At 40.6% G+C, this 25,640-nt stretch overlaps 1 protein-coding gene and 1 non-coding gene across 2 annotated transcripts in view; both read left to right on the top strand.

Moving 5' to 3' along the window:
• The first annotated feature begins 4,005 nt into the window (after positions 1-4,005).
• Positions 4,006-4,112, top strand: LOC136162050 (U6 spliceosomal RNA). Its single transcript, XR_010661901.1, has one exon. It is a non-coding gene; the product is annotated as a U6 spliceosomal RNA (small nuclear RNA).
• An 8,738-nt stretch (positions 4,113-12,850) lies between these two features.
• LOC136157510 (zinc finger protein 283-like) overlaps positions 12,851-25,640 on the top strand; it is a 62,083-nt gene continuing 49,293 nt past the window's right edge. The window contains exons 1-3 of the mRNA XM_065919371.1: positions 12,851-12,990; positions 15,717-15,804; positions 17,799-17,925. Coding sequence (XP_065775443.1) covers positions 15,796-15,804; positions 17,799-17,925 — 136 coding nt within the window. The 5' untranslated portion in view covers positions 12,851-12,990; positions 15,717-15,795. The remainder of the gene's footprint in view (positions 12,991-15,716; positions 15,805-17,798; positions 17,926-25,640) is intronic.

Genomic DNA, 25,640 nt, shown 5'->3' on the forward strand with positions numbered 1-25,640 from the left:
CAAACATACACAATGCCCATCACACAAAGTCAGAGATATATGCTGACATGTCACATGCATAGATGGTCATACATACACACGTAACACAGAATCACAGAGATATACCGCAGACCTGTCACCCACCACACAACAGTCACACCCTGTCATGCTGCACACAAACACACACACACTTTCACCACAGGCACAGATTCATCCCAATCCTGTCACCCTGTCTTCTCTCTGGCACACACACATGGCCTTGTCACACGGTCACAGAAAAACACTCCAGCTCCATCATAAGCAACAGATAAGCTCATACAAAGCTTATGAATGTTGGCTTAAAACTCAACATTCAAAAAACTAAGATTATGGCATCCAGTCCCATCACTTCATGGCAAATAGAGGGGATAACAATGGAAACAGTGACCGACTTTATTTTCTTGGGCTCCAAAATCACTGCAGATGATGACTGCAGCCATGAAATTAAAAGACACTTCCTCCTTGGAAGAAAAGCGATGGCCAACCTAGACAGCGTATTAAAAAGCAGAGACGTTGCTGACAAGTCAAAGCTATGGTTTTTCCAGTAGTCATGTATGGATGTGAGAGTTGGATCATAAAGAAAGCTGAGTGCCAAAGAATTGATACTTCTGAACTGTGGTGTGGGAGAAGACTCTTGAGAGTCCCTTGGACTGCAAGGAGATCCAACCAGTCCATCCTAAAGGAAATCAGTCTGGAATATTCATTGGAAGGACTGATGCTGAAGCTGAAGATCCAATACTTTGGTCACCTGATGTGAATAACTGACTCATTAGAAAACACCCAGATGCTGAGAAAGATTGAAGGCAGGAGGAGAAGGGGATGACAGAGGATGAGATGGTTGGATGACATCACCAACTTGACAGACATGAGTTTGAACAGACTCCGGGAGTTGGTGAAGGACAGGGAAGCCTGGCATGCCACAGTCCGTGGGGTTGCAAACAGTCGGACACAACTGAGCGACTGAACTTAATTGAAGCTCACAGAATGTATTTTACATGCAGCTACAAAAACTGGCCACTTCAGTAGGCACAGATGCCTACTTACACACACCCACACACCCATTCCATCTGTCACAGGACATCTCAGCCCTGTTGTGTGCACAGTCATGCAAATACAATATCCCCTTTCATACAGTGTGACACACTTTTGGCCCTAACACGCGCACAATGTTCACACACAGCTCTTACACCATACCTGTCCCTCACCGTCACGGAAGGACGCTCCGAACCTGTCCCATACCTGACTCTGCATCACACGCAGCCAGGAAACACCCTCACCTGTTTTGACCACCCCTCCCTTCGTGTCTGTCACACCATCACCTCCCTCGCAGCTCGCGTTCACCTGGACCGCTACCCTCCTCTCACCCCCACCGCGGGCTGGGGTTCGAGTTCGCAAAGTCCTGCCTTTCACGCCCTACATTGATTTCTCTTTCCACTGGACCGGCTCGCAACCGGAGCCCAAGAACCACAAGAACGCTCTAAGGGGACTTTCGAGACCGCCTGTCATTCGCGCCCTGTGACCTGTGGCAAATATAGTCCAGAGCCGGGAAAGCAGAAGACACCGGAAGCCCAAAGGCCCTGGGGCATCCTCGCCGCGGAGTCTTCTGGGAGTTGTAGTCGGGGCTCATAGTGCGCAGGCGCCGGATCTGGCCATCCTTGGTCTTGGGGTGCCAAGCGTGAGTGTTCCAAAGCCAGCAGGTACTGGCGATGTGAGGGCCTGTGCACCTTTGTGCTCCGGAAGGCCCAGTGTAGGCTGACGGTCCCTTCAGGTGCGCCAGCTCCTGGAGTCCCAGCAGGAGTGTGTGTGTTTGACTGTGTTGCTGGGACAGGCGAGGGACAGATTGAATGGCTGTGGATGGGTGTGGCGGTGTTCTGGAGCTGGTTCCTACAGTCAGATCCTCAGAAAAATTGAAACGTGTTAACACAACCATTGATCCGGAGTGCCTCGGCCTGCAGTGGTTTGAAGCAAGGCTTCGGTTCCTGGCCAGAGATCGAGGTCAAGTCCAGAAGGTGAGAGCACTGAATCCTAGCCACTATAGACTAATGGTCAGTGACAAGGTCCTCACCCTTGAGCTTTGCAGAAAAAGAATTCTCACAATGATGGAAAGTGGTGTAACAAAGTATTTATTAGGATAAAAAAAAGTACAATATATATGGATAGACGCTTGGGCAGACTCAGTTGCTGAGTTACACCTTCGTGGAAGTTTGAATTACTTCTGTGGAGCATTTCTTCTGGTTTTCCTTGGCTAACCATTTTGATTTGTCTGGTTCAGAGTCCATGTTTGGTATATCTCAGGATCCTCCCCTCTGTGCATCTCTTAGCCAAGATGGATTCCAGCGAAGAGGCCTTTGGGTAGTTACCATCACTTAGCATCATTTCCCTTTTGATTGCCAGGAAACCTTTCTGTGCATGTGTAGTTGGGGCGGTCTCCTGGCCGCCCAAGGGAGTGAGAACTATGTGGTCTCTTATCTTCTATCCGGGCAGGGCCCAGCCTCCTCTCTCAATTATCCTGCCATTCTTGTTTTGAAATATCTACCCTAGGGAGGCCTGTCTACCTCCTGCCTCACCATTACAGTAGACATTCAGTATCTGCTGGGGACTCACTGTGGATGGTGCTGGGGATGCTGAAGTCCCTTTTATAAAATGGCATAGTATTTGCATGTGACCTATGCATATCCTTCCCTACACATTGTCATCTGTGGATTACTTGTATTTTAGATAGTATTTATCTAATAACGAATGACACAGTTTTGATCCCTGGGTTGAGAAGATCCTCTGGAGAAGGAAATGGCAGCCCACTTCAGTATTCTTGCCTGGAAAATCCTGTGGACAGAGGAGCCTGGGGTTGAAAAAGTCTGACATGACTTAGTGACCACATAACAACAACAAAGCAAATCCAAGTTTTGCTTTTTGGGACTTTTTGGAATTAAAAATATTTTTTTGATTAATGCTTGGTTAAATCCATGAACGCTATGATATGGAAGGCTGATTATATTTAAAAGTTACATAGACTTGAAATATATTTAGAAAACTATATTTAGAAATATATTTAGAAAACTATTTAGAACTCTATTTAGAAAAATATATTTAGAAATATATTTAGAAAACTAGGTAATAAATACTCAACACAACATTTCCTAACTATTATCTATGCTCTTGAGATTATGTCTGTTGTGTCTGTAGGGTGGAAATAACTGTATCATGGTGTTCACTGGACATCTCTTTCCAACTCCACCTTCAGTGATACCACATTGGTAGCTAGAAATTGGCCATTACAGGACACTTAACACCATGGGAATTGGTAATTACTACAAATGAGGACTTGATGTATTGTTTTGTTGGTCCAGGGATGAGGGAGCTTCCCAGAGTCCTACCTCCTCCACCTGCAATGTCCTTCTAGTGCCCTCTTCTGGTTAAGCTTACCATTGCAAGTTGAGGCAATTACTTAATGGGAACAAATGACTTAGCATGTCTTCACTTGTTGGTGTTTACCTGCTAAGTCGTGTCTCACTCTCTGCAACTCTATGGACTGCAGCACGCCAGGCTCCTCTGTCCTCCACTATTTCCCAGAGTTTGCTCAAATTCATGTCCTTGAGTTGGTGATGCTATCTAACTATCTCATCCTCTGCCATCCTCTTTTCCTTTTGCCTTCAATCTTTCGCAGCAACAAGGTCTTTTCCAATGAGTCGGCTCTTCGTATAAGATGGCCAAAGTATTGGAGCCTCAGCTTCAGCATCAATCCTTCCAATGACTATTCAGGGTTGATTTCCTTTAGGATTGACTGGCTTGATCTCCTTGCAGTCAAATGAACTCTCAAGAGTCTTCTCCAGCACCACAATTCAAAAGCATCAATTCTTTGGCATTCAGCCTTCTTTATGGCCCAACTCTCACAACCATACATGACCACTGGAAAAACCATAGCTTTGACTGTACAGACCTTTGTTGGCAAAATGATGTCTCTTAAGCAAATTTCAAAAACAAATGTAGGTGCTTGCTTCGGCAGCACATTTACTAAAATTGGAACAATACAGAGAAGATTAGCATGGTCCCTGTGCAAGGATGACACGCAAATTTGTGAAGCGTTCCATATTAAAAAAAAAAAAACAAATGTAGTATACAGTATTGTTGAGAATGTGGGGGAATGAGAATTCTCATGGCTAATGACTACAGTCTTTTTGCAATTCATTTGGATATAATTATTAAAATGTCTGAAAGCAAACCCTTAATAAACCAGCATTTTTACATATAAGAGTCTAGTTTACAAAAATTCTGACTTGAAAGAAGATGTAAATACAGTAAAGCTTACTGAAACCATGCCTGCAATGCCAAATTAACCTCTGGTTAATCCTTTGATGAACTGTTAGTCTATGCTGAACAATATGGTAACTATTTGTGGCTATTTAAAGTCATTAAAATTAAATAAGATTTAATATTCAGTTCCTTAGTCAAACCAGTCACATTCCAAATGCTTGTTAGTCAGTGTGACTACCAGTTACTGTATTGGAAATTTTGAAAGCATTAGAAAAAAGGGACCACTTATATTGACACTTGGCATTATCCTATATGGCAGGGAGCTATTAATAATTCCAGTGGAAGACCTACTTGATACTATTCTTGCCCAATTATGTATAATTTGATTTAGCTTTTTAAGGTCCCATCCTTAAAATGGATCAGCTAAGGACCAGCAGGCACTTGAAGAAATATTCTATCCTGAAGCAAAGACAAAGACAAACAGATAGGGGAAAATAATGTGGAAGAAAAAGGATATTAAAGAAGTAAACTAAAATTTTACAATTTGTAAGCAATATTATTAGTGAGATGTGAAACTCTATTGCATGCATAAGGCAAGGGTAGTATGCTATCAAAAGAATGATGGAAGACCAAAAAAACAACTAGGACTTAGAAGAAACATGACAGAAGAGGTGAAGAATTCAGTAGAGTGGTTGAAAATTAAAATGGAGGAATCTTTAGGAAATTGGACGAAGGGACAGGAACATTAGAAACCTTAGAAAAGAAACAGAAATGATATATGCACCCCTATGTTCATCTAAATATTATGGAAGCAACCTACGTGCCCATTAATGGATGGATAAAGATGTGGGAGATTCATAGATACACAAGAATATTATTGAGCCATAAAAAGGTGAAATCCTGCCCTTTGAAACAGCATGGATGGACCTTGAGGGAATTATGCCAAGTGAAATAAATCAGACAGAGAAAGACAAATAACATATGGCTTCATGCATATTGTGGGATATAAGAAAAAGAATCGAAAAACAAAATAAATGAACAAGTCAAATCAAACTAAACGTGTAGACATAGAGAACAGAGTGGTGGTTGCCAGAAGGGAAGGAGTAGGTTGGTGGGTGGGAGAAGGTGAAGTGGTTAAAAGGGGTGTCTGGCTTGAGCACAGTGACTCCGTTTTGCCAGCTCATTCTCAGACCCACAGTTCTACCCTCTTCCCCTTCTGAGTGACTGAACTTTAGCCTCTTCACAAGGAATGCACCCAAGCCAGATAAGTGCTCTACCAGTTTTTACCCTTGCCTTCATCTGATAGGCAAATAGACGACTGCTTTGCTTGCGCAGATGGTCAGTGGTCATGAGACCCACCAGAGAGAGGAAAACTCCCCCACTCCTGTCACTGTGGGTGTCCTTACTTGGTAGCCAAATTCTATTTTTAGCTTTGACCCTTTTAAATTACCCCGCACCCTTTTTGATGACAGGGAGTGCAGCTGTGAATGCTTCTGGATCATCCATCCACTTTCCTGCCTGTAGGTAAGTTAACCACAATAAACTTTAAAATTGCACTTTATGTTTGGCCTGCTTAATGTTCCAGTCTCAAAGTTTCTTCTCAGTACAGAGAATATTACTCAATATTTTCACTTCCCCACAGGTGGTCAACTGTAGAGTCATGGATGGAAGCTAAATTTTTGGTGGTAAGGAGGCCTAAGTGCATACAAAAATAGAAATATAATGTTGTACACATGAAACATAATGTTATAAACCAATGTTACCTGGATTTAAAAAAAAGAAAGAAAAAAATAATGGCCCCAAACTTCCCAAATCCAGGAAAATAAATGACATCAAGATTCAAGAAGCCATATAGACTCAAAATAGGATGAATCCAAAGTAACCCAAAGTGAGATCATGGTAACCTGAAAGAATATGCATATAGAAGATATACAAAAGAAAATAAGAAAGAAAGCAGACCACATCACTACACACACACACACACACACACACACACAAATCAATGAAACAAAGGAAGATAGCAAGAAGGGAAAAGTGACAAAAAAGCTGTAAGACAAGCAAAACAATTAACAAAATGACAATAGTCAGTCCTTCCCTATTAACTACACTTTAGATAACAATGGATTAAACCTCCTTATCAAAAGACAGGGTGGTTGAAAGAATAAACAAAAAAGATCCAACTATATTTACCTACAAGAGATTCAATTTAAATTTAGACACACAGAAGTTGAAAGTGAAAGCATGGAAAAAGACATACCATGAAAATTAAAAACAAAAGCATGGGTGTTGTTTAGTTGCTAAGTTGTGTCCAACTCTTTGCAACCTCATGGATTCTAGCCTGCCAGGTTCCTGTGTCCATGAGATTTCCCAGGCAAGAATACTGGAGTGAGTTGCCATCTCCTTCTCCAGGGGATCTTCCTGACCCAGGGATTGAACCCACGTCTCCTGCATTGGCAGGTGGATTCTTCACCGCTGAGCCACCAGGGAAGACCCAAAGCATGGGTGGCAATTTTGTAAAAAATTCAAGTAGAGCATAAAAATATCAAGTGAAAACACCTGGACATCTATTGCCTTGTTATAATAATTCTTAGTAACTCTCAGTATCTTCTGACACATATACATGTAAATAAGAAGTGTATATATGTATTTTACATTTAAAAAAAATTTTATTAAATTATTGTTTTATTTTTGGCTGTGCTTGGTCTTTGTTGCTTTGCATGGGCTTTCTCTAGTTGTGGAGAGGAGGGGCTTCTCTCCAGATGTGGTGCACTGGCTTCTCATTGCGGTGGCTTCTCTTGTTGTGGTGCATGGGCTCTAGGGGACGCAGGCTCAGTAGTTGTGGCCCACAGGCTTAGTTGCTCCACAGCATGTGGGTTCTTCTTGGACCAAGTATCGAACCCATGTACCCTGCATTGGCAGGCAGATTCTTATCCACTACACCACCAGGGAAGTCCTGTATTTTACATTTTTAACAGGCATAGAATATTGTTAAAAATCTGGCATACATAACTTTGCTCTTGTTCATACACTCATACAAACACAGTTGCCTTCCATTTGTATATCAAAAAGTTTAAAATTTCACCACATTCTATATAACTAATGAATATATTCTAAAAGTATTTAATTGTGTAAGTACAACCCAAGAAATAGAACACACGAAGTAACTTTAAATCCTTTTATCAACTTATCTCTTCATCTTCCTGTCTTCCTGTAGTTTCCACACTCCTGAATTTATCATGTTTGTTTTTTATTATGTACCACTTATGCACAAAATATCACTTGTTTTGCCTCTTTAAAATTTTATGAATGAAATTATATTGTATGTATATAACTCTTTGCTCATCATATTTGTCAAATTCAGTAAATTTCACTCCTGTGTGCTGTCCCACTGTGTAGGTACTCCACATCTAATTATCCATTCCTCTTCTGATGGGCATGTTTCATTTCTGGATTTATCATTGCAGTGAAATGAAAACAGTGAAAGCAATGTAGTGAAATCAGTGCTGTTGATTTTGATGACAGTGAAAATTTTGATGAAACCAATTAGGGTGAAACAAAAGAGAGACTTTTGGAAGAGAAACAAACCAACCAACAAAAAACGGTCAGAAAAGAAACCCCCCCCTTTTTTTTTTTCAGGAATGCTTAGAATTTTATTCTGAAATTATAATAGGAGAGGAATTTTATCTTCTCCCCTAATACTGTACCCATTACCTGTTCATCTATTTTTATCTACCATTTCAGATAAGAAGAAAAAAGTCTGACAGAAGAAACTATAGATATTTTGGTTCAGCATTGCAACTGGCACAGGTCCTGCCTAATAAATGAAAACCTGATTTTGTATATTTAGAATATTTTAAAATGCAATGATTATTTTTGGAAATAAAACAAGTAGTTTCTGACTGACTAATTACATCATCTCAGACAGATTCCATTCCATCCCTTATCTGACCCATAAGATAGGACATCTGATTCCCTAATTCTGGGCTCTGTTCTAATCTACCTGACCCTACCAGTGGGAATTTATTTCTTTAGTCCAGGGTTTTCAAAGTCATTTGCTCAAGTTCCCTTAACATCATAGAAGAGTGGAGGCCTACCTCAGCCATTCCGTGACTGGCTGTTACTTTGATTTCTTTTTTCATTTTCAAGGTTACACTGATTTGCATTCTTTCCCATAAAACATCTTTGATTCATTATAAAATATCCAAACCTTTTGGCAGATAGATTTCAAGTCTTTTTCTGCATATTAAATTTGATTCTCTGACAAGATGAAATAACACTATTCTATTTTTGAGGTAAGGAAACTGGATTATTGTCCTGCTAAGTCATGTCATTCACTATCAAAACACACAGTCACGATTTCCCAGGCACATATAGTGGTTGGTAGATAATCAAACTAAAAAACTAACATGCCAAGTTAGATAACATTGTGCTGTTTTTCAATCCCAGCTGGACAGTGTCCCATTTTCACAATCACCATGGTATGCACACAGAAGAAAAACCTATCAGAAAAAGCATTTCACAAATACTGTCATGTTCAGTTACTGACATTAATAGAAATACACAAAGACACAGACCTCAAGTCTCTCAGTCCTTCTCACAGGTCCCCATGGTCACAACATCCATTCATGACCATTTATTGTTGCTTCCCAACAGTGGCATAAAATCTCTAATACAAACTGCCTTGAAAGTGAAAGTTGCTCAGTCGTGTCCAACTCTTTGCAACCTCATGGACTATACAGTCCATGGAATTCTCCAGGCAAGAATAGTGGAGTGGTTAGCTGTTCCCTTCTTCAGGGGATCTTCCCAACCCAGGGATTGAACCCAGGTCTCCCTTTTTGCAGGGAGATTCTTCACCAGCTGAGCCACCAGGGAAGCCCAGGAAACAGAGATTCACATTTGCAGAAACTATCCCATCAATATAAACAACTCTAGACAGCGTTCCAGACATTGAATCGCATACACAAGCTCACCAAAAGCAATACATATTCATGTTTTCAACTGCCAGACCCTGCTCCAGCTTCTCATACCCAGGGAAGGTCGTCATGGCCTAGCTCAGGGTCATTTCCACGAATTTTACCACAGATGCCTCAGCTCACTAGGCCTAAACTCCCTAACTGAGAGAATCAATTCCTAGGTAGGTTGACAAGAAGTCCAGTGTCCCCGAGGAGCTGAGAGGGGTCTGGAGCTCTCGAGGAGGAGATAGGAGTCTGGAGTTCTCAAGGAGGAGAAAAGGACAAACATTTTGTTCTTTAAGCCCAGAGCTGATGATTGCACAACAAAACAACTCATCTTGCTCAAGGATATGTTTTCCCTTAAACTCTGTACCAGTGATAATATAACAATAATGTATCTTGCTTGTGGACATATTTCTCTTTCTTGAGAAACTTCTGACTAATCCTGTCATCTTAAAATGTATATTATATCTCTTCATTTCCAAGGCAAACCATTTAATATCACAGTAATCCAAGTTTATGCCCCAACCAGTAATGCTGAAGAAGCTGAAGTTGAACGGTTCTATGAAGACTTACAAGACCTTCTAGAACTAACACACAAAAAAGATGTCCTTTTTGTTATATGGGAATGGAATGCAAAAGGAGGAAGTCAAGAAATATCTAGAGTAACAGGCAAATTTGGTCTTGAAGTACAGAATGAAGCAGGGCAAAGGCTAATAGAATTTTGCCAAGAGAACGCACTGGTCATAGCAAACACCCTCTTCCAACAACACAAGAGAAGACTCTACACATGGATATCACCAGATGGTCAATACTGAAATCAGACTGATTATATTCTTTGCAGCCAAAGATGCAGAAGTTCTATATAGTCAGCAAAAACAAGACCAGGTGCTGACTATGGCTCAGATCATGAGCTCCTTATTGCCAAATTCAGACATAAATTGAAGAAAGTAGGGAAAACCACTAGACCATTCAGGTATGACCTAAATCAAACCCCTTATGATTATACAGTGGAAGTGACAAATAGATTCAAGGGATTCGATCTGATAGACAGAGTGCCTGGAGAACTATGGATGGAGGTTTGTGACATTGTACAGGAGGCAGAGATCAAGACCATCCCCAAGAAAAAGAAATGCAAACAGGCAAAATGGTTGTCTGAGCAGGCCTTAAAAATAGCTGTGAAAAGAAGAGAAGCGGAAGGCAAAGGAGAAAAGGAAAGATATACCCATTTGAATTCAGAGTTCCAAAGAATAGCAAGGAGCGATAAGAAAGCCTTCCTCAGCGATCAATGCAAAGAAATAGAGGAAAACAACAGAATGGGAAAGACTAGAGATCTCTTCAAGAAAATTAGAGATACCAAGGGAATATATTATGCAAAGATGGGCACAACAAAGGACAGAAATGGTGTGGACCTAACAGAGGCAGAATATGTTAAGAAGAGGTGGCAAGAATACACAGAAGAACTATACAGAAAAGATCTTCATGACCCAGATAATCATGATGGTGTGATCACTCACCTAGAGCTAGACATCCTGGAATGTGAAGTCAAGTGGGCCTTAGGAGGGCTAGTGGAGGTGATGAAATTCCAGTTGAGCTATTTCAAATCCTAAAAGATGATGCTGTGAAAGCGCTGCACTTAATATGCCAGCAAATTTGGAAAACTTAGCAGTGGTCACAGGACTGGAAAAGGTCAGTTTTCATTCCAATCCCAAAGAAAGGCAATGCCAAAGAATGCTCAAACTACCACTTGAGTGCACTCATCTAACACACAAGTAAAGTAATGCTCAAAATTCTCCAAGTCAGGCTTCAACAGTACGTGAACCATGAATTTTCAGATGTTCAAGCTGGTTTTAGAAAAGGCAGAGGAACCAGAGATCAAATTGCCAACATCCGTTGGATCATCAAAAAAGCAAGAGAGTTCCAGAAAAATATCTATTTCTGCTTTATTGACTATGCTAAAGCCTTTGACTGTGTGGATCACAATAAACTGTGGAAAATTCTGAAAGAGATGGGAATACCAGACCACTTGACCTGCCTCTTGAGAGATCTGTATGCAGGTCAGGAAGCAACAGTTAGAACTGGACATGGAACAACAGACTGGTTTCACATTGGGAAAGGAGTGTGTCAAGGCTGTATATTGTCACCCTGCTTGTTTAACTTATATGCAGAGTACATCATGAAAAATTTGGGGCTGGATGAAGCACAGGCTGGAATCAAGATTGTCGGGAGAAATATCAATAACCTCAGATATGCAGATGACACCACCCTTATGGCAGAAAGTGAATAAGAACCAAAGAGCCTCTTGATGAAAGTGAAAGAGGAGAGTGAAAAAGTTGGCTTAAAGCTCAACATTCAGAAAACTAAGATCATGGCATCCAGTCCCATCACTTGATGGCAAATAGCTGGGGAAACCGTGGAAACAGTGACAGGCTTTATTTTGGGGGGCTCCAAAATCATTGCAGATGGTGACTGCAGCCATGAAATTAAAAGATGCTTGCTCCTTGGAAGGAAAGTTATGACCAACCTGGATAGCATATTAAAAAGCAGAGACATTACTTTGCCAACAAAGGTCTGTCTAGTCAAGGCTATGGTTTTTCCAGTAGTCATGTATAGATGTGAGAGTCGGACTGTAAAGAAAACTGAGTGCCAAAGAATTGATGCTTTTGAACTGTGGTGTTGGAGAAGACTCTTGAGAGTCCCTTGAACTGCAAGGAGATCCAACCAGTCTATCCTAAAGGAGATCAGTCCTGAATATTCTTTGGAAGGACTGACGCTGAAGCTGAAACTCCAACACTTTGGCTACCTGACGCAAAGAACCGACTCATTTGAAAAGACCCCGATGCTGGGAAAGATTGAAGGCAGGAGGAGAAGGGGATGACAGAGGATGAGATGGTTGGGTGGCATCACCAACTCAACAAACACTAGTTCGAGTAAACTCTGGGAGTCAGTGATGGACAGGGAGGCCTGGCATGCTGCAGTCCATGGCGTTACAATGAGTCGGAGATGACTGAGTGGCTGAACGGAACTGAACTAATCCTGTCATCTTAAAATGTAAATTGTGGGAGTGGGTCTAGTAAGACCTTTAAAACCTTGAGACATTCTTTTGATTTATTTTAATAACCAATTTAAAAAGTGTATAGCTCCCTAGCGAGGGGGGCACTCTCCATCCCCCTTCTGATGTCTATGTCAGAAGCTTTCTCTGTCCTTTTTCATACTTTATTAAAACTCCACTACACAAAAGCTCTTGAGTGATCAAGCCTGGCCCCTGGTCCTGAAACTAAATCTTTTTCGGAGATCACAAATCCGACATCGTTCAAGGTAAGCTACCATAATCCCCATCTCCACCTGCCCTGGACTTGAGAATGCCCTCCTCGACCTTCGCTGACAACTTCTTAACTTTCCCTCAGCCACGCCAAAGACAATGAGGCCACTAGGTTCGGCCAATACTTGGAACTACTCTCTCCGGCAAAGACCAGAAATTCAGATTGGCTTTAGAAAAGGCGCCTGTGACAGGCAGAGCCAAGTTGCATGCTGGGACGAAGGTCCAGGTTCCCATCATCCGGGGGGCTGGCCCCGGACTACATTTCCCAGAAGTCTTTCGGCACAAATCCTCTCCGGGCGGGGCGAGTTTGCCGAGAGCGCTTCGAAGTGCTGGGCTAGGGCCTCAGAGGATTTTCCGGCTCTTATTTCCCATGAACTTCTGGGCCTAATCTAATCTCAGTCTGTGGGTCCCTTTCCGGTGTCTCCGAGATTTTTGGGACTGTGTGCGGTGAGTTGGACGCGTTGGAGGAAGTGGTCAGCTCCCGGTGAGGGTGGGAGGGCTCAGGGGACTTCTCTAGCGCCCTGTCAGAAACGCCAGTGAGGGAGGGAGGCGCTCGAGGTGAGAAGGCCCGGCGGCTGACAGGTTGGGTGGTGTCCGGAGCCTCAAGTCTGCGTGTGAGCGAGAGTCTGAGAAAAATGGTGACAGACGGCGTGACAGGGCCAGAGTGTGTCTCCCTAACAGTGTGCGAGATTGGGACTGTGTGACAAAGTGACGAGGTGCGTGGCCTTGTTAGTACGTCTGGTTTGCTTTGGCGGGACGCTCTGGGTTCCCTCTAGACTCTCTTAGTCGCTGCCTGAGTTAAGTGACCCCAAGAAAAGAAGTCCTGTGTTAAGCCCTAGAATGTGTGTTTCCGGCAAGAAGACACAGGTCGAGTCTTGAGTTGAGGATTTTACAGTTTTACATCTGGAAGCGTCCTCATCACAGTCTCCTGGGAAGACGTGTAGGATTCCTCTTTGCGGGGCCAACTTTATGTGTCAGCACCACTGCAGCCAGACCTCTGTCCCCAAGAATTGCTCTCAGCTGAGTTGCAGCTTCCCCTTTAATGCCGTTTGTTTGTGTGTGGATGACGGCGGATGTAACCCCGGAGAGTGTTTTGTTTGTTTTTAGTTAGGTCTATCTGTGTTCCAAGGAATTCTGGTGTCTCACGATTTCTTCTCATCCCTTCCCGCCGCCCCTACCGACCCCCTCACCCCCACCTCCTCCCCCACCCCCGGTGCTGCTCGGTTTCTGAGACGACCCTGAAGAGTAGGAAAGAATTGTTGCATATTTAGAAATCAAGGTTCAGGTGAATTTGTCTTTCTTTTTTTTATTCATAGTTCCTTTTGTTTCTTATCTCTCTCTCTGCGTCTCTTTTTAAAGTCTTTATTGAATTTGTTACAACGTTGCTCCTGTTACATGTTTTGGTTTTTTGGCCGGAGGGATCGAGCTGCACTCCCTGGATTGGAAGGCGAAGTCCTAATCACTGGACTGCCAGGGACGTCCCACCTTTGTTTTTAAATCGTGAGAATTTCTGTTTTCCTTGACTTTAGATATCTCCATTAGTAGTGTCTCTGAAACAGTGTCAGACTTTATTTTGGGGGGCTCCAAAATCACTGCAGATGGTGGTTGCAGCCATGAAATTAAAGACGCTTACTCCTTGGAAGGAAAGTTATGACCAACCCAGATAGCATATTAAAAAGCAGAGACATTACTTTGCCAACAAAAGTCCATCTAGTCAAGGCTATGGTTTTTCCAGTAGTCATGTATGGATGTGAGAGTTGGACTGTGAAGAAAGCTGAGCGCCGAAAAATTGATGCTTTTGATCTGTGGTGTTGGAGAAGACTCTTGAGAGTCCCTTGGACTGCATGGAGATCCAGCCAGTCCATCCTAAAGGAGATCAGTCCTGGGTGTTCATTGGTAGGACTGATGCTGAAGCTGAAACTCTAATACTTTGGCCACCTCATGCAAAGAGCTGACTCGTTGGGAAAGACCCTAATGCTTGGAGTGATTGGGGGCAGGAGGAGAAGGGGAGGACAGAGGATGAGATGGCTGGATGGCATCACCGACTTGATGGACATGAGTTTGAGTAAACTCCGGGAGTTTGTAATGGACAGGGAGGCCTGGTGTGCTGCGATTCATGGAGTTGCAGAGTCGGACACGACTGAGTGACTGAACTGAACTGAAGTGTCTCTCCTGGACCTTCTGGTGAATGACCCACTATGCTGATGCAGCTCTCTCCCCAGAGACCCCCTATTGTCCTTCTCCTCAGTCAGTAGCCATCTGTTCACATGGCAAATTGTTCAAATCCTCAGATGCATTGGGAGACATTTTTCAAGAATTATATCCAAATGTTTTAAATTGACCAGTGAAGAATGAGAGTGGTGTAGCCATACTTGTTAAGTATCTACTCTGTAGGAAATATTGTTGTGTTTATGTGCGTAGATTTCCTTGCTCTGACTTTGAAGGAAAAAAATAATTTGTGTTCATTCACAGGAGAATCTTGACAGTGAAAGTGTCTCACTGTATAGTGAGCTACAGCTACAAAATGTTGAGGAGCTGGTAGATGTCATTTGTTTCAGACCCACTGATTTTCAGTGTTGGGCCTGTTGGTTCAGTTTTCTTCATGACTGAATTCCTTATCACTCAATTTTTTACATTTGGAAATATCTTTATTTTTCTGATTGGGCTTCCCTGGTAGCTCAGCTGGTAAAGAATCCACTTGCAATTCAGGAGACCCCAGTTTGACTCCTGGGTCAGGAAACTTCCTGGAGAAGGGATAGGCTACTCACTCCAGTATTCTTGGGCTTCCCTGGTGGCTCAGATGGGAAAGAATCTGCCTGCAATGTGGGAGACCTGGGTTGGGAAGATCCTCTGGAGAAGGGAACAGACACCCACTGCAGTATTCATGACTAGAGAATTCCATGGACAGAGGACCCTGGCAGACTATAGTCCATGGAGTCGCAAAGAATTGGACACAGCTGATCAACTTTCACTTTTATTTTTCTGATTACAGAGTTAATGCAGGTTTGTTGCAAAACATTCACCAATCCAGGAAATGTATAGAGAAGGAAGTTAAAATTATATCCTGTAGAGTTAATCATTCTTATTATTTTGATGTCTTTTTATTCAGTTGTTTAAGTCAGGACAGGCTCACTTCAGCATACCTGGACTAAAGCTTCTTTTTCCTTCTGCAGCTCTGTCTTTTCTGGACTCTGTGCTTCACCAATAGAGGAACCCTATGGAGCACTAATTAGTTCCTGGGATTCTAGAACCATGACTGACGTAAGTTGGTCTTTCTCCTTGACATGTTGTGATGTTTAGGTCATGTGGATCTTTTCCTGAATTACCCTAAAGCTTTCTACTTAACAGTACCCCCTCCTTGAACCTCCTTCTCAGTTTTTCCTGTTCCAGTAAACCGTGATGCCAAATAGCCCAGCATCTGCCCTCTGTGCCATTTCCAGTCAGCGCCATTGTATTCATCAACCACATGACTCAACATCTCCTGTGGCTCAATCTTCCATCAAAAGCAGTGAAGGGATGGAGTCCTCTAAGGGAAATATTTGAGCATCTGTCGAAGAATAACACAAAGAAATATACTGAACAATCAGCTCGCTTTTATTTATATACTAGGAGAGCCAACACTAGGCTGAGTTCATCATCTTTCAAAGGTACGAAGAGGATTCATACAAGAAGAGGAAAGAGGAAAGAATGAAAGACTTCAGACTTTTAGAAAGCAACAGTTTTCCTTTTGTAAGCCAAGATGCTGATTAATTCATGTTCTGTCTAGGAAAAAAAAAAAGGATAACATTCCCCCAATAGTTTTCCTTTTTCAGGCTAATATGTAGCTATCAAAGAAGCAGGTCAGGGTACTCTGCCCTTAGCCAGCTGAATGGTCACCCATGGGAAGAGTTTCAATTGTGTATTCTCTGGTAGAGCTTTGGTGTTTAACTGGCACAGATCCAGATAAGGCTGTCTTAGTTCTTGCCTTTTGTTATTAGTTCCATATTTGTTCAGCCAGGGCTGCCCTGTTTCTCTTATTAGGGTTTCTCATTCCCATGACAAGTCTGTGGTGTGATGAGTTAGTGATGAGGGTTCCTTTGGATCACACAGGAAAACTTGGAACTTCTACACAGACCTGAGTTTTCCAGAAAGATAAGATAGAATTTGGGATTTCTTAGTTTCAGCTTCAGTTTGTATGAGATCACATGTTTTGCAAATTTGCAGGATTAGAGTGGGAAGTGAGTGGTTCTTTCCAGGGATTCCCTTCTCAATAAACACCAGTGTCAAAGTCCATTTTGTTACTGACCAGGTTGTGACATCTGTGTCATGTCTGATCTTCTATCCGTATCTTCCAACTTGAGAACAAGGAATTGTTAAGTGATGGATGGTTGATGGTACCACATAAGAAGAGGATCCAGATTCTTAAATACTGGATGATAACAGACTCCTGGAATTAAGAAAATCTTTAAAAGTTTTATTCACCCTAAATGTACAATAGTTATTAATATTATATGATAGTTATATGATGAACTGCATTGCATCTAATAATGTTTTATGTATTCAATTCATCACAATAAGAAAAAAATGCTAACCACAGGGAACTGTACTCAATATTTTATAATTACCTATAAGGGAAAAGAATCTGAAATCCCTGTGCTATATACCTGAAACTAGCACAATATTATAAATCAACTATACGTCAGTAAAAAATTAATGTTATAAGAAGAAAAAGGAAAATGCCTATGATCTAACAGAATGATTCACTTGAGGTTTAATGGTAATCCTTCATTTAATGGAAATCATTTTTATAAAATAATAGATTTTATAGTACATTTGGGGAAAAAAGGTGTTTTTTTTTTTCATGTTTTTTTAAAGGAACAAGATGGTGTAGCAATTCCTATATATAAATTTATGAAGTGGGCACATAGCAGGTTGTATGTATGTATACACACCCATAAGCACCCCTGTCCCTTCCCCCAACACACTTTTTATTTAATAGAGGAGAAACTGGGATTATTTTATGCATATCAGACAGATCTGGACAGCTGAGTTATCTCACAGTATACAGGAAGTTCTTTCTGCGATAACAGGCTTGTTCTCGAACATGTAGACACTCTGCTTTAATCATACTAATTTCCTTACTTTTTCCTACCCATCTGTTTCACAGGCTTTCAGCTGACTTGGTTGCTATATTTTTCTCTTCTTATAGGTTATCCTTCATACTCCTCTTTCAATTGCTTTAATTTCACAAGTAATGAGTGGGTTTTTGGTTTTAGGGCTTGGTGACATTCAGGGATGTGGCCATTGACTTCTCTCAGGAGGAGTGGGAATTCCTGGACCCTGCTCAGAGGGACTTGTATGTGGATGTGATGTTGGAGAACTACAGCAACTTGGTCTCACTGGGTAAGGTCATATGCCTGAAATAATTTAGACTCTTCAATCTGCAACATCAGCTTTCTCCACTGGGAACTATAGGGCTGTTTTTGAAGAAACCAGGTGAATTTCTCCCTTCATGTTCTCAAAATAATGTTTTGGTATTCATTGGCTTAGAAATGGGTTCATTGGGCACCTTGATCATCCCATCCCTCAGGGAGCTTCAACCCTCCTCTGGCCTTTTCTGCAGTGACCTCTCTTCAGTGACCAAGGAGCTGGATTTGTATTATGGGGCATATGTTTATTTCATAACTACTGTCAGAGAAACCAAATTTCATACTGTGTTTAACGTCAGCATTTCTACAGGTGATCTCTGTCCTTGCTAGTCATAGTGTGGTTCTTTTATGTGAGGGACCTTAGAAAGGCCAGAACAGAGTTTGTGAAAGAGGGAGTACCCAGAAGTGAGTGAGGGAGACAGACAGAGCCCAGGTGACAGGCTGTGGTGTTGGTTACGGGCAATAATGTGGATTGTTCTCTCAGTGATTAGAAGCCATGATTTGGTTTACGTGGGGTTTTAACTTTTTTATTTTTAAGTGTTACACAAACACCTATCATCAGCTTCTTCCAGGGTTTGTTAGAAATTGCAGCTTGTCAGGTCCTACTCCAGCATCTGTATTTACTCATAGTCCCCTAGTGATTTTTATTCACCTTCAAGAATTGCTCCCCTTTGTTATATTCTGACCCACATATAGGAAGTACAGCTAGAAACAAAATCCTGATACACCGTGGCTTTCAGAAGAACCTCTCTACTTTAATAGAGTGGTGGATTGAATGAACAGAAATTCATTGCATACTAAGTGAACATGTTCCTTTACTTCCAACATATTTGAAGTTGAAAATTACAATCTGAACTTTGCACTTTACAAAGTTAAATCCTACACTGAGTTAAATCCTAGAAATGTCTCACAAAACTTGTTTTCACCTTAGCAAAATAATAACAGTAACAATAATAACATTAATAGTTAACATTATGCTTACTAAAAACCAGGCCCTGTACTAAGCAGGGCAAATACATGAACATTTTTAACTTTTACAACATCCCCATGAGGTAGGTACTATTTTTAACCCTTTTTATGATGAGATTACCGAGGCACATACACAGTTTAAATGACCTCCCAAGGTCACACAGCTTGTGGGGATACAGTGGCAACAGTTAGAATCTGTGTTTTAAAACCACTGTTACGTGTTCTGTTTGCTCAAAAGAGGTAAAACCTGAATGAGCCTAAAACAAGGTCATTTATCTACTTTATATGATCTCATGTTCTTCATTCCCACTGTTTCTCTCTTCTCTGGAGTCTTTATCAATATTATTTTTACCTTTATTGCAAATTTAACCAAATGTTTTGCACTTATAATTAAAAAAAAAAAACACACAAATCTCATTTGATATTTCTTTTCCTGCAAGTAGACACTCCATTTCTAAGCCAGATATAGCAGCATTATTGGAGCAAGGAGAAGAGCCCTGGATAATTGTTGGGGATGTGAGAAGGTGCAAGAAGTTAGATCCCAGGAAGGCAAAGGCAGGAGGGAGCCATCACCCCGGGGAACAACCTCACAGGTTACACAGGAGGAGAAAGGGAACAGCTGGGATGGTGTTTGGAAGGTCCTTATGAAGGACCAAGGCCTGTGGAGGGAAGGCCTGACACCTGGGAGAAGATAGAGATCTCAATTTGAGCTACCAGGGGAACTTCATCTTGATCTCATTTCTGAGACTCTTTGTTTCTCCTATTTCCTTCCATTTCAGTGAGGAATTCTTTTTTGTTCCCATTGGAACTATTTTACTTATATGTTGGATATAGCTATTTTACAGCTGTTTTGCATTTGTGTATGTGAATGAATATACATACTCGTTCATCAATTCAGCACATATTTGGAGTTCCTACTCCTAGCCAGGCTGCATACTGGGCACTATTAATACCATCAGGAACAAGATTGATAACTTGCTCATTCTTGTGTACTTTGTGTCACTGGGGAGGAACATAAATAAGTAAATAAATAGATAAATAGTATCATGTAATGAAACATGTTGTTCATGAGAGGCAGGCAGCATAAGAGAACAGAAAATGATGGGAACTGATACAGCTAATTCAGATAAGGGGGTCAGGGAAAGCTTTTGTGAATAGAAATGTGACGTCTAGGATCAGGTTATATGAATACCTGGGGGAGGAACATTTTAGTCACAATGAACTGAAGGGCAAAGGCCCTGAAGGTGGTAAGGAACTTTATTGGAAGAAATCTAAGAAGGGTAGAGTTAGTAAAGGAGCGTGTACTAAGAAACTGGGTCCCAGAGATAAGCACCGGTTAGATTAATAAACAGTTGTGTTGTTGTTTTCTTAGGAATTTGGATTGTTTAGTTTCAGTCTGAAACAATTCATTCATCTTTTCTTGATTTACATTCCTTATTTCTTGAATAAAAATTTACAATATTATGTTTCAAGCATATAGCAAAGTGATTCAGTTATACATATATGTGTGTGTGTGTGTATATATATATTTCAGATTGTATTCCCTTATAGATTATTAAAAGATATTGACTATAGTTCCCTGTGCTATACAGTAAGTGCTTGTTGCTTTTCTATTCTGTGTATAGTAGTTTTGTTAATCCCATACTCTTAATTTCTTCCTCCCCTGACTTTCCCCTTTGGTAACCATAAGTTTCTTTTCTATGTCTCTGAGTCTGTTTCCATTTTGTATATAGATTCATTTGTATTATTTCTTAGATTCCACATATAAGTGATGTCATATAATATTTGTCTTCCTCTGTTTGACTTACTTAGCCTGATGTTCTCTAGAGCCATCCATGTTGCTGCAAATGGCTGAGTAATATTCCATTGTGTGTATATATATCATATCCTCTTAAACCAGTTGTCTGTTGATAGGCATTTGGGTTGTTTCCATGTCTTGGCTATTATAAATAATGCTGCTATGAACATGGGGTGCATGTATCTTTTGGAATTACAGTTTTTTGTCTTTTCAAGATATATGCCCAGGAATGGGATTACTGGATAATAATAATTGCTCTATTTTTAGTATTTTTAAGGAACCTCTGTTTTTGTTCTCCATAGTGACTGTACCATTTTACATTCCCACCAATAGTATATGAGGGTTCCCTTTTCTCCATAGTCTCTCCAGCATTTATTACTTACAGACTTTTATGATGGCCATTCTTACTGGTATGAAGGGGTGCCTCAGTGCAGTTTTGTTGTGCATTTCTGTAGTAATTAGTGATGTAGAGCATTTTTTCATGTGCCTGTTGGCTATCTGTATGTGTTCTTTGGAGAAATGTCTATCTAAGTCTTATGCCCATTTTTTTATTGGGTTGTTTATCTTTATTGATACTGAGTTGTATGAGCTGTTAGTGTATTTTGGAAATTAACCCCTTTAATGAGGCTTTTGTGAGGAGGAACTTTGAGGCTATTAAATATTGTATTCCTCTTCAAACTTTCAGTTTATTCATATGTTGGATTTCTAGTCAGCAGGTTGTAATTTATTCTTCCCATTATTTATTTTGAAGCTCAAAATATATGAGCTGTTCCCAGATGTGATCCATGGGAACCCTCTAAATAGTAGCTTCTGTGTCCTTTGGCATGTCTCCATCATACTTAGAGCACCTCCTTATTTTCTGACATAACTCCAGCCTTAAAGTCAGCCTTTTCTTCAAGGTGCCTTGGTTCCTTTTAGTTGAGTATGGTATTTAGAAGCCAGAATCTGAGTGCTAGATTTGCTCATTGCTGCTGGGGAATGGCTGTCCCTAGGCCCTCTCAGTGAACAGAGTAGGGAGAGGATATGTTTATATGCACGCATGCATATATGTACACACTTTTACATCTATACTATGAGTTCACACGTATGTCTCCAGTTCCTTTTCAACACTACAGGTTTCATTTCAGCTTTTGCACCTTCCATATTTCTAATTCCCTTTTCTGACAATGAAAAACCTGGGTTCCATTATTCTTAATGTATTTATAGTTGACCCTTGAACAACATGGGTTTGAACCATGCAGGTCTACTTATATGCAGATTTTTTTCAAGAAATATACAGTTGACTCTCCGTTTCCACAGGTTCTACATCCATGGAAAAGGAGGGCCAACTGTGGGACTTTGCATCCTTGGGTACCTGAGGTGGGTTCTGGAACCAATCCCCTAAGATGCCAAGGGATAATTGTACTTATTTGATCAAACTTTCTGTGACTAAGCAGTCTTCTGTTATCACTACCACCACCACCTTGATCGTGTGATTGCCTTTCTATCCCACTTGGGCTGTGACAACCCATGCAAGTCACTAAGCACATGAACACTTGTCCTAACCTTGCTTGCATTCTGACTCCTGACATGAGACCACCCTTTTACATTGTGACCACCCTTATGCTGGCTGACCTTCAGATCCTGCTCTGGGCCTCATTTTATTAAATCCTGATCCTTGAGGATGCATTTTGAAAATATTCTGTGTGATGAGATGGAAAGTCTTCATTAAGCTCTTCTGCTGTATACTGAAGTGTAGTGGTTACCTTGCAGGAAACTGCCTGTGTTGTTGTTTGAATTATGAGTTAAACTAGCTGCTTTTTTCATGGAACACCCTTTTTTTTTTTCCTTGAAAGAATGACTGACAGGCAGACTATGGTTGAAGGCTTGAGTAGTTGGAAACATTTTCTTCTAAATGAGCATGTCACTTTAAGAACAACTAAGAGTATTTATTGCCAATGATAAAATTTAAACTTTCAAGTAAAAATTAGAATTGTGTGAAGCTTATATCCATTATTTTGAGCTTTCAATTCAGTTCAGTTGCTCAGTCATGTCCAACTCTTTGTGACCCCATGAATCGCAGCACACCAGGCCTCCCTGTCCATCACAAACTCCCGGAGTCTACCCAAACCCATGTCCATCGAGTCGGTGATGCCATCCAGCCATCTCATCCTCTGTCCTCCCCTTCTCCTCCTGCCCCCAATCCTTCCCAGCATTAGGGTCTTTTCCAATGAGTCAACTCTTCGCATGAGGTGGCCAAAGTATTGGAGTTTCAGCTTCAGCATCAGTCCTTCCAATGAACACCCAGGACTGATCTCCTTTAGGGTGGACTGGTTGGATCTCCATGCAGTCAAAGGGACTCTCAAGAGTCTTCTCCAACACCACAGTTCAGAAGCATGAATTCTTCAACGCTTAGTTTTCTTCACAACTCTCACATACATACATACTGGAAAAACCATAGCCTTGACCAAACGGACCTTTGTTGGCAAAGTAATGTCTCTGCTTTTTAATATGCTGTCTAGGTTGGTCATAACTTTCCTTCCAAGGAGTAAGCGTCTTTTAATTTCATGGCTGCAATCACCATCTGCAGTGATTTTGGAGCCCAAAATAATAAAGTCTGACACTGTTTCCACTGTTTCCCCGTCTATTTCGCATGAAGTGATGGGACCAGATGCCATGATCTTAGTTTTCTGAATGTTGAGCTTTAAGCCAACTTTTTCACTCTCCTCTTTCACTTTCATCAAGAGACTTTTTAGTTCTTCTCCACTTTCTGCCATAAAGGTGGTGTCATCTGCATTTCTGAGGTTATTGATATTTCTCCCTGCAATCTTGATTCCAGCTTGTGCTTCTTCCAGCCCAGCGTTTCTCATGATGTACTCTGCATATAAGTTAAATAAGTAGAGTGACAATATACAGCCTTGACATACTCCTTACCTATTTGGAACCAGTCTGTTGTTCCATGTCCAGTGCTAACAGTTGCTTCCTCACCTGCATACAGGTTTTTCAAGAGACAGGTCAGATGGTCTGGTATTCCCATCTCATTAAGAATTTTCCACAGTTTATTGTGATCCACACAGTCAAAGGCTTTGGCATAGTCAATAAAGCAGAAATAGATGTTTTTCTGGAACTCTCTTGCTTTTTCTGTGATCCAACGGATCTCTGGTTTTAACAGATCCAATTTGATCTCTGCTTCCTCTGCCTTTTCTAAAACCAGCTTGAACATCTGGAAGTTCACGGTTCATGTATTGCTGAACCCTGGCTTGGAGAATTTTGAGCATTACTTTACTAGCGTGTGAGAGGAGTGCAGTTGTGCGGTAGTCGGAGCATTCTTTGGCCTTGCCTTTCTTTGGGAATTTTGAGCTTTACAGCTTCCCAATAAATATTTTTCTGATGAGGTAGATATATTTTTAACTTATGTTTTTTTTCGATATTATGTAATGAAATATGTCAGCATTTCAAATATCTGCAGAATTCAGTGAGCAAGTATTTTTCAAATGACCAGTGCATGATATTACAGAATTATGCATGGATAAAAGAAAATCATCCAAAGTGCAATGGATTCTGTAACATAGTATGAAAGTTCATGGGTATGGTTGCATACTCCATCTTGGAACTAACTTTTTAAGAAACCATCACTTCTCCTGTTTTACTGTATCAAAGAATAGCATCCACTATTACCTAAACAAGCTCATAGAATATTCTGCTATTTTATAATTATATATCTGTTAGAGGCTGGATTTTCTTCATATGCTGTTTTCTTCAGTGCTATTTCTTCAACCAAAATAGCATTGCCACAATTTGAACGCAAAAGAATCCAGTTGTCTTCTGTTAAGCCAGATATCAAAGAGACTTACAAAATATTTTAAGAAGTTATTCATTAATTTTTTGTTTTGGAATTTTTATTCCAAATATTACTTTTCACAAAATGTGTTATTTAACATTAATGATTTATCATTTTTAAATAAATTAATAACTTTAAATTTCTCAGTTTTAATTTCTAATATGGTTAATTTCAAAAGATATAACCTACATAAACAAAAGCTCTTTTGGGTCCTTAATACTTTTTTTTTAAAAAACATCTAAAAAGAAGTTAAACTTCTGTTCATTTACTATCACTGTTGAGCCTTAAACAAAACATTCAAATACCAAGTAATTATAATTCAAGTTCAATTCAGATTTGTTGAACTACTTATTGAGGCTAAGTTGTACATAAGTGCACTCCTTTTAGTTTACATTTGGTCATCTCAAAGTAATTGTAATATTAGGATGGTCAGTTTAAATACTGGCTTCCTTTTGGATATACACACAGTCTTTACACCCAAATGTTATTGTATACAAAACAATAAGAAATTATTAAATAAAATAGCAGTAGTCAATGCAGTTTAGGCCTGTGCCCAATTATTCTTGATTAAAATTACTTTCCACAATCATTTCCACAGTATTCATCCACCATTTATTAGCTTACCAAGGTATTAAACAATCACCAATAGGCAAAAACACTAGATTTGTATACTTTGAATACATACAGATATACTTACGCATGCGCAAGCAAGGGATTCACCAATATTGAAGAGTATAAGAGTCTACTGAGACCAAAAAGTTTGAGAACTATTGCTTCAGGGTATGGTTCTTACTTTCAATATATGGTTTTAGAGAGGCCTCAAAATAAATGCTTGGGAGTGTTCATTGAGGTCTTTCCATTTGAATTGGGTTGACTTCCAGTGTGCAACCTCTAGAATCTCCGATTTTAGTCAATGCCCCAGGCACCTTGTAAATGCATAACATTTGGTTACAGATTCAAGGGAGAACTCCAACATAGGTTCCTGCGGCTCCTTTGCATGGCTTCTCCTTTGATAAACCTTGAACCACAAATTCCACTCACTTTCGCAGCCCTGAATTCAGATCGTAATATCCTTGCCCAGTGACTTGATTGGTGGAAAGGC

The sequence above is a fragment of the Muntiacus reevesi genome, chromosome 2, assembly GCF_963930625.1.
Source record: "Muntiacus reevesi chromosome 2, mMunRee1.1, whole genome shotgun sequence".
In the NCBI taxonomy this organism is placed as follows: Eukaryota; Metazoa; Chordata; class Mammalia; order Artiodactyla; family Cervidae; genus Muntiacus; species Muntiacus reevesi.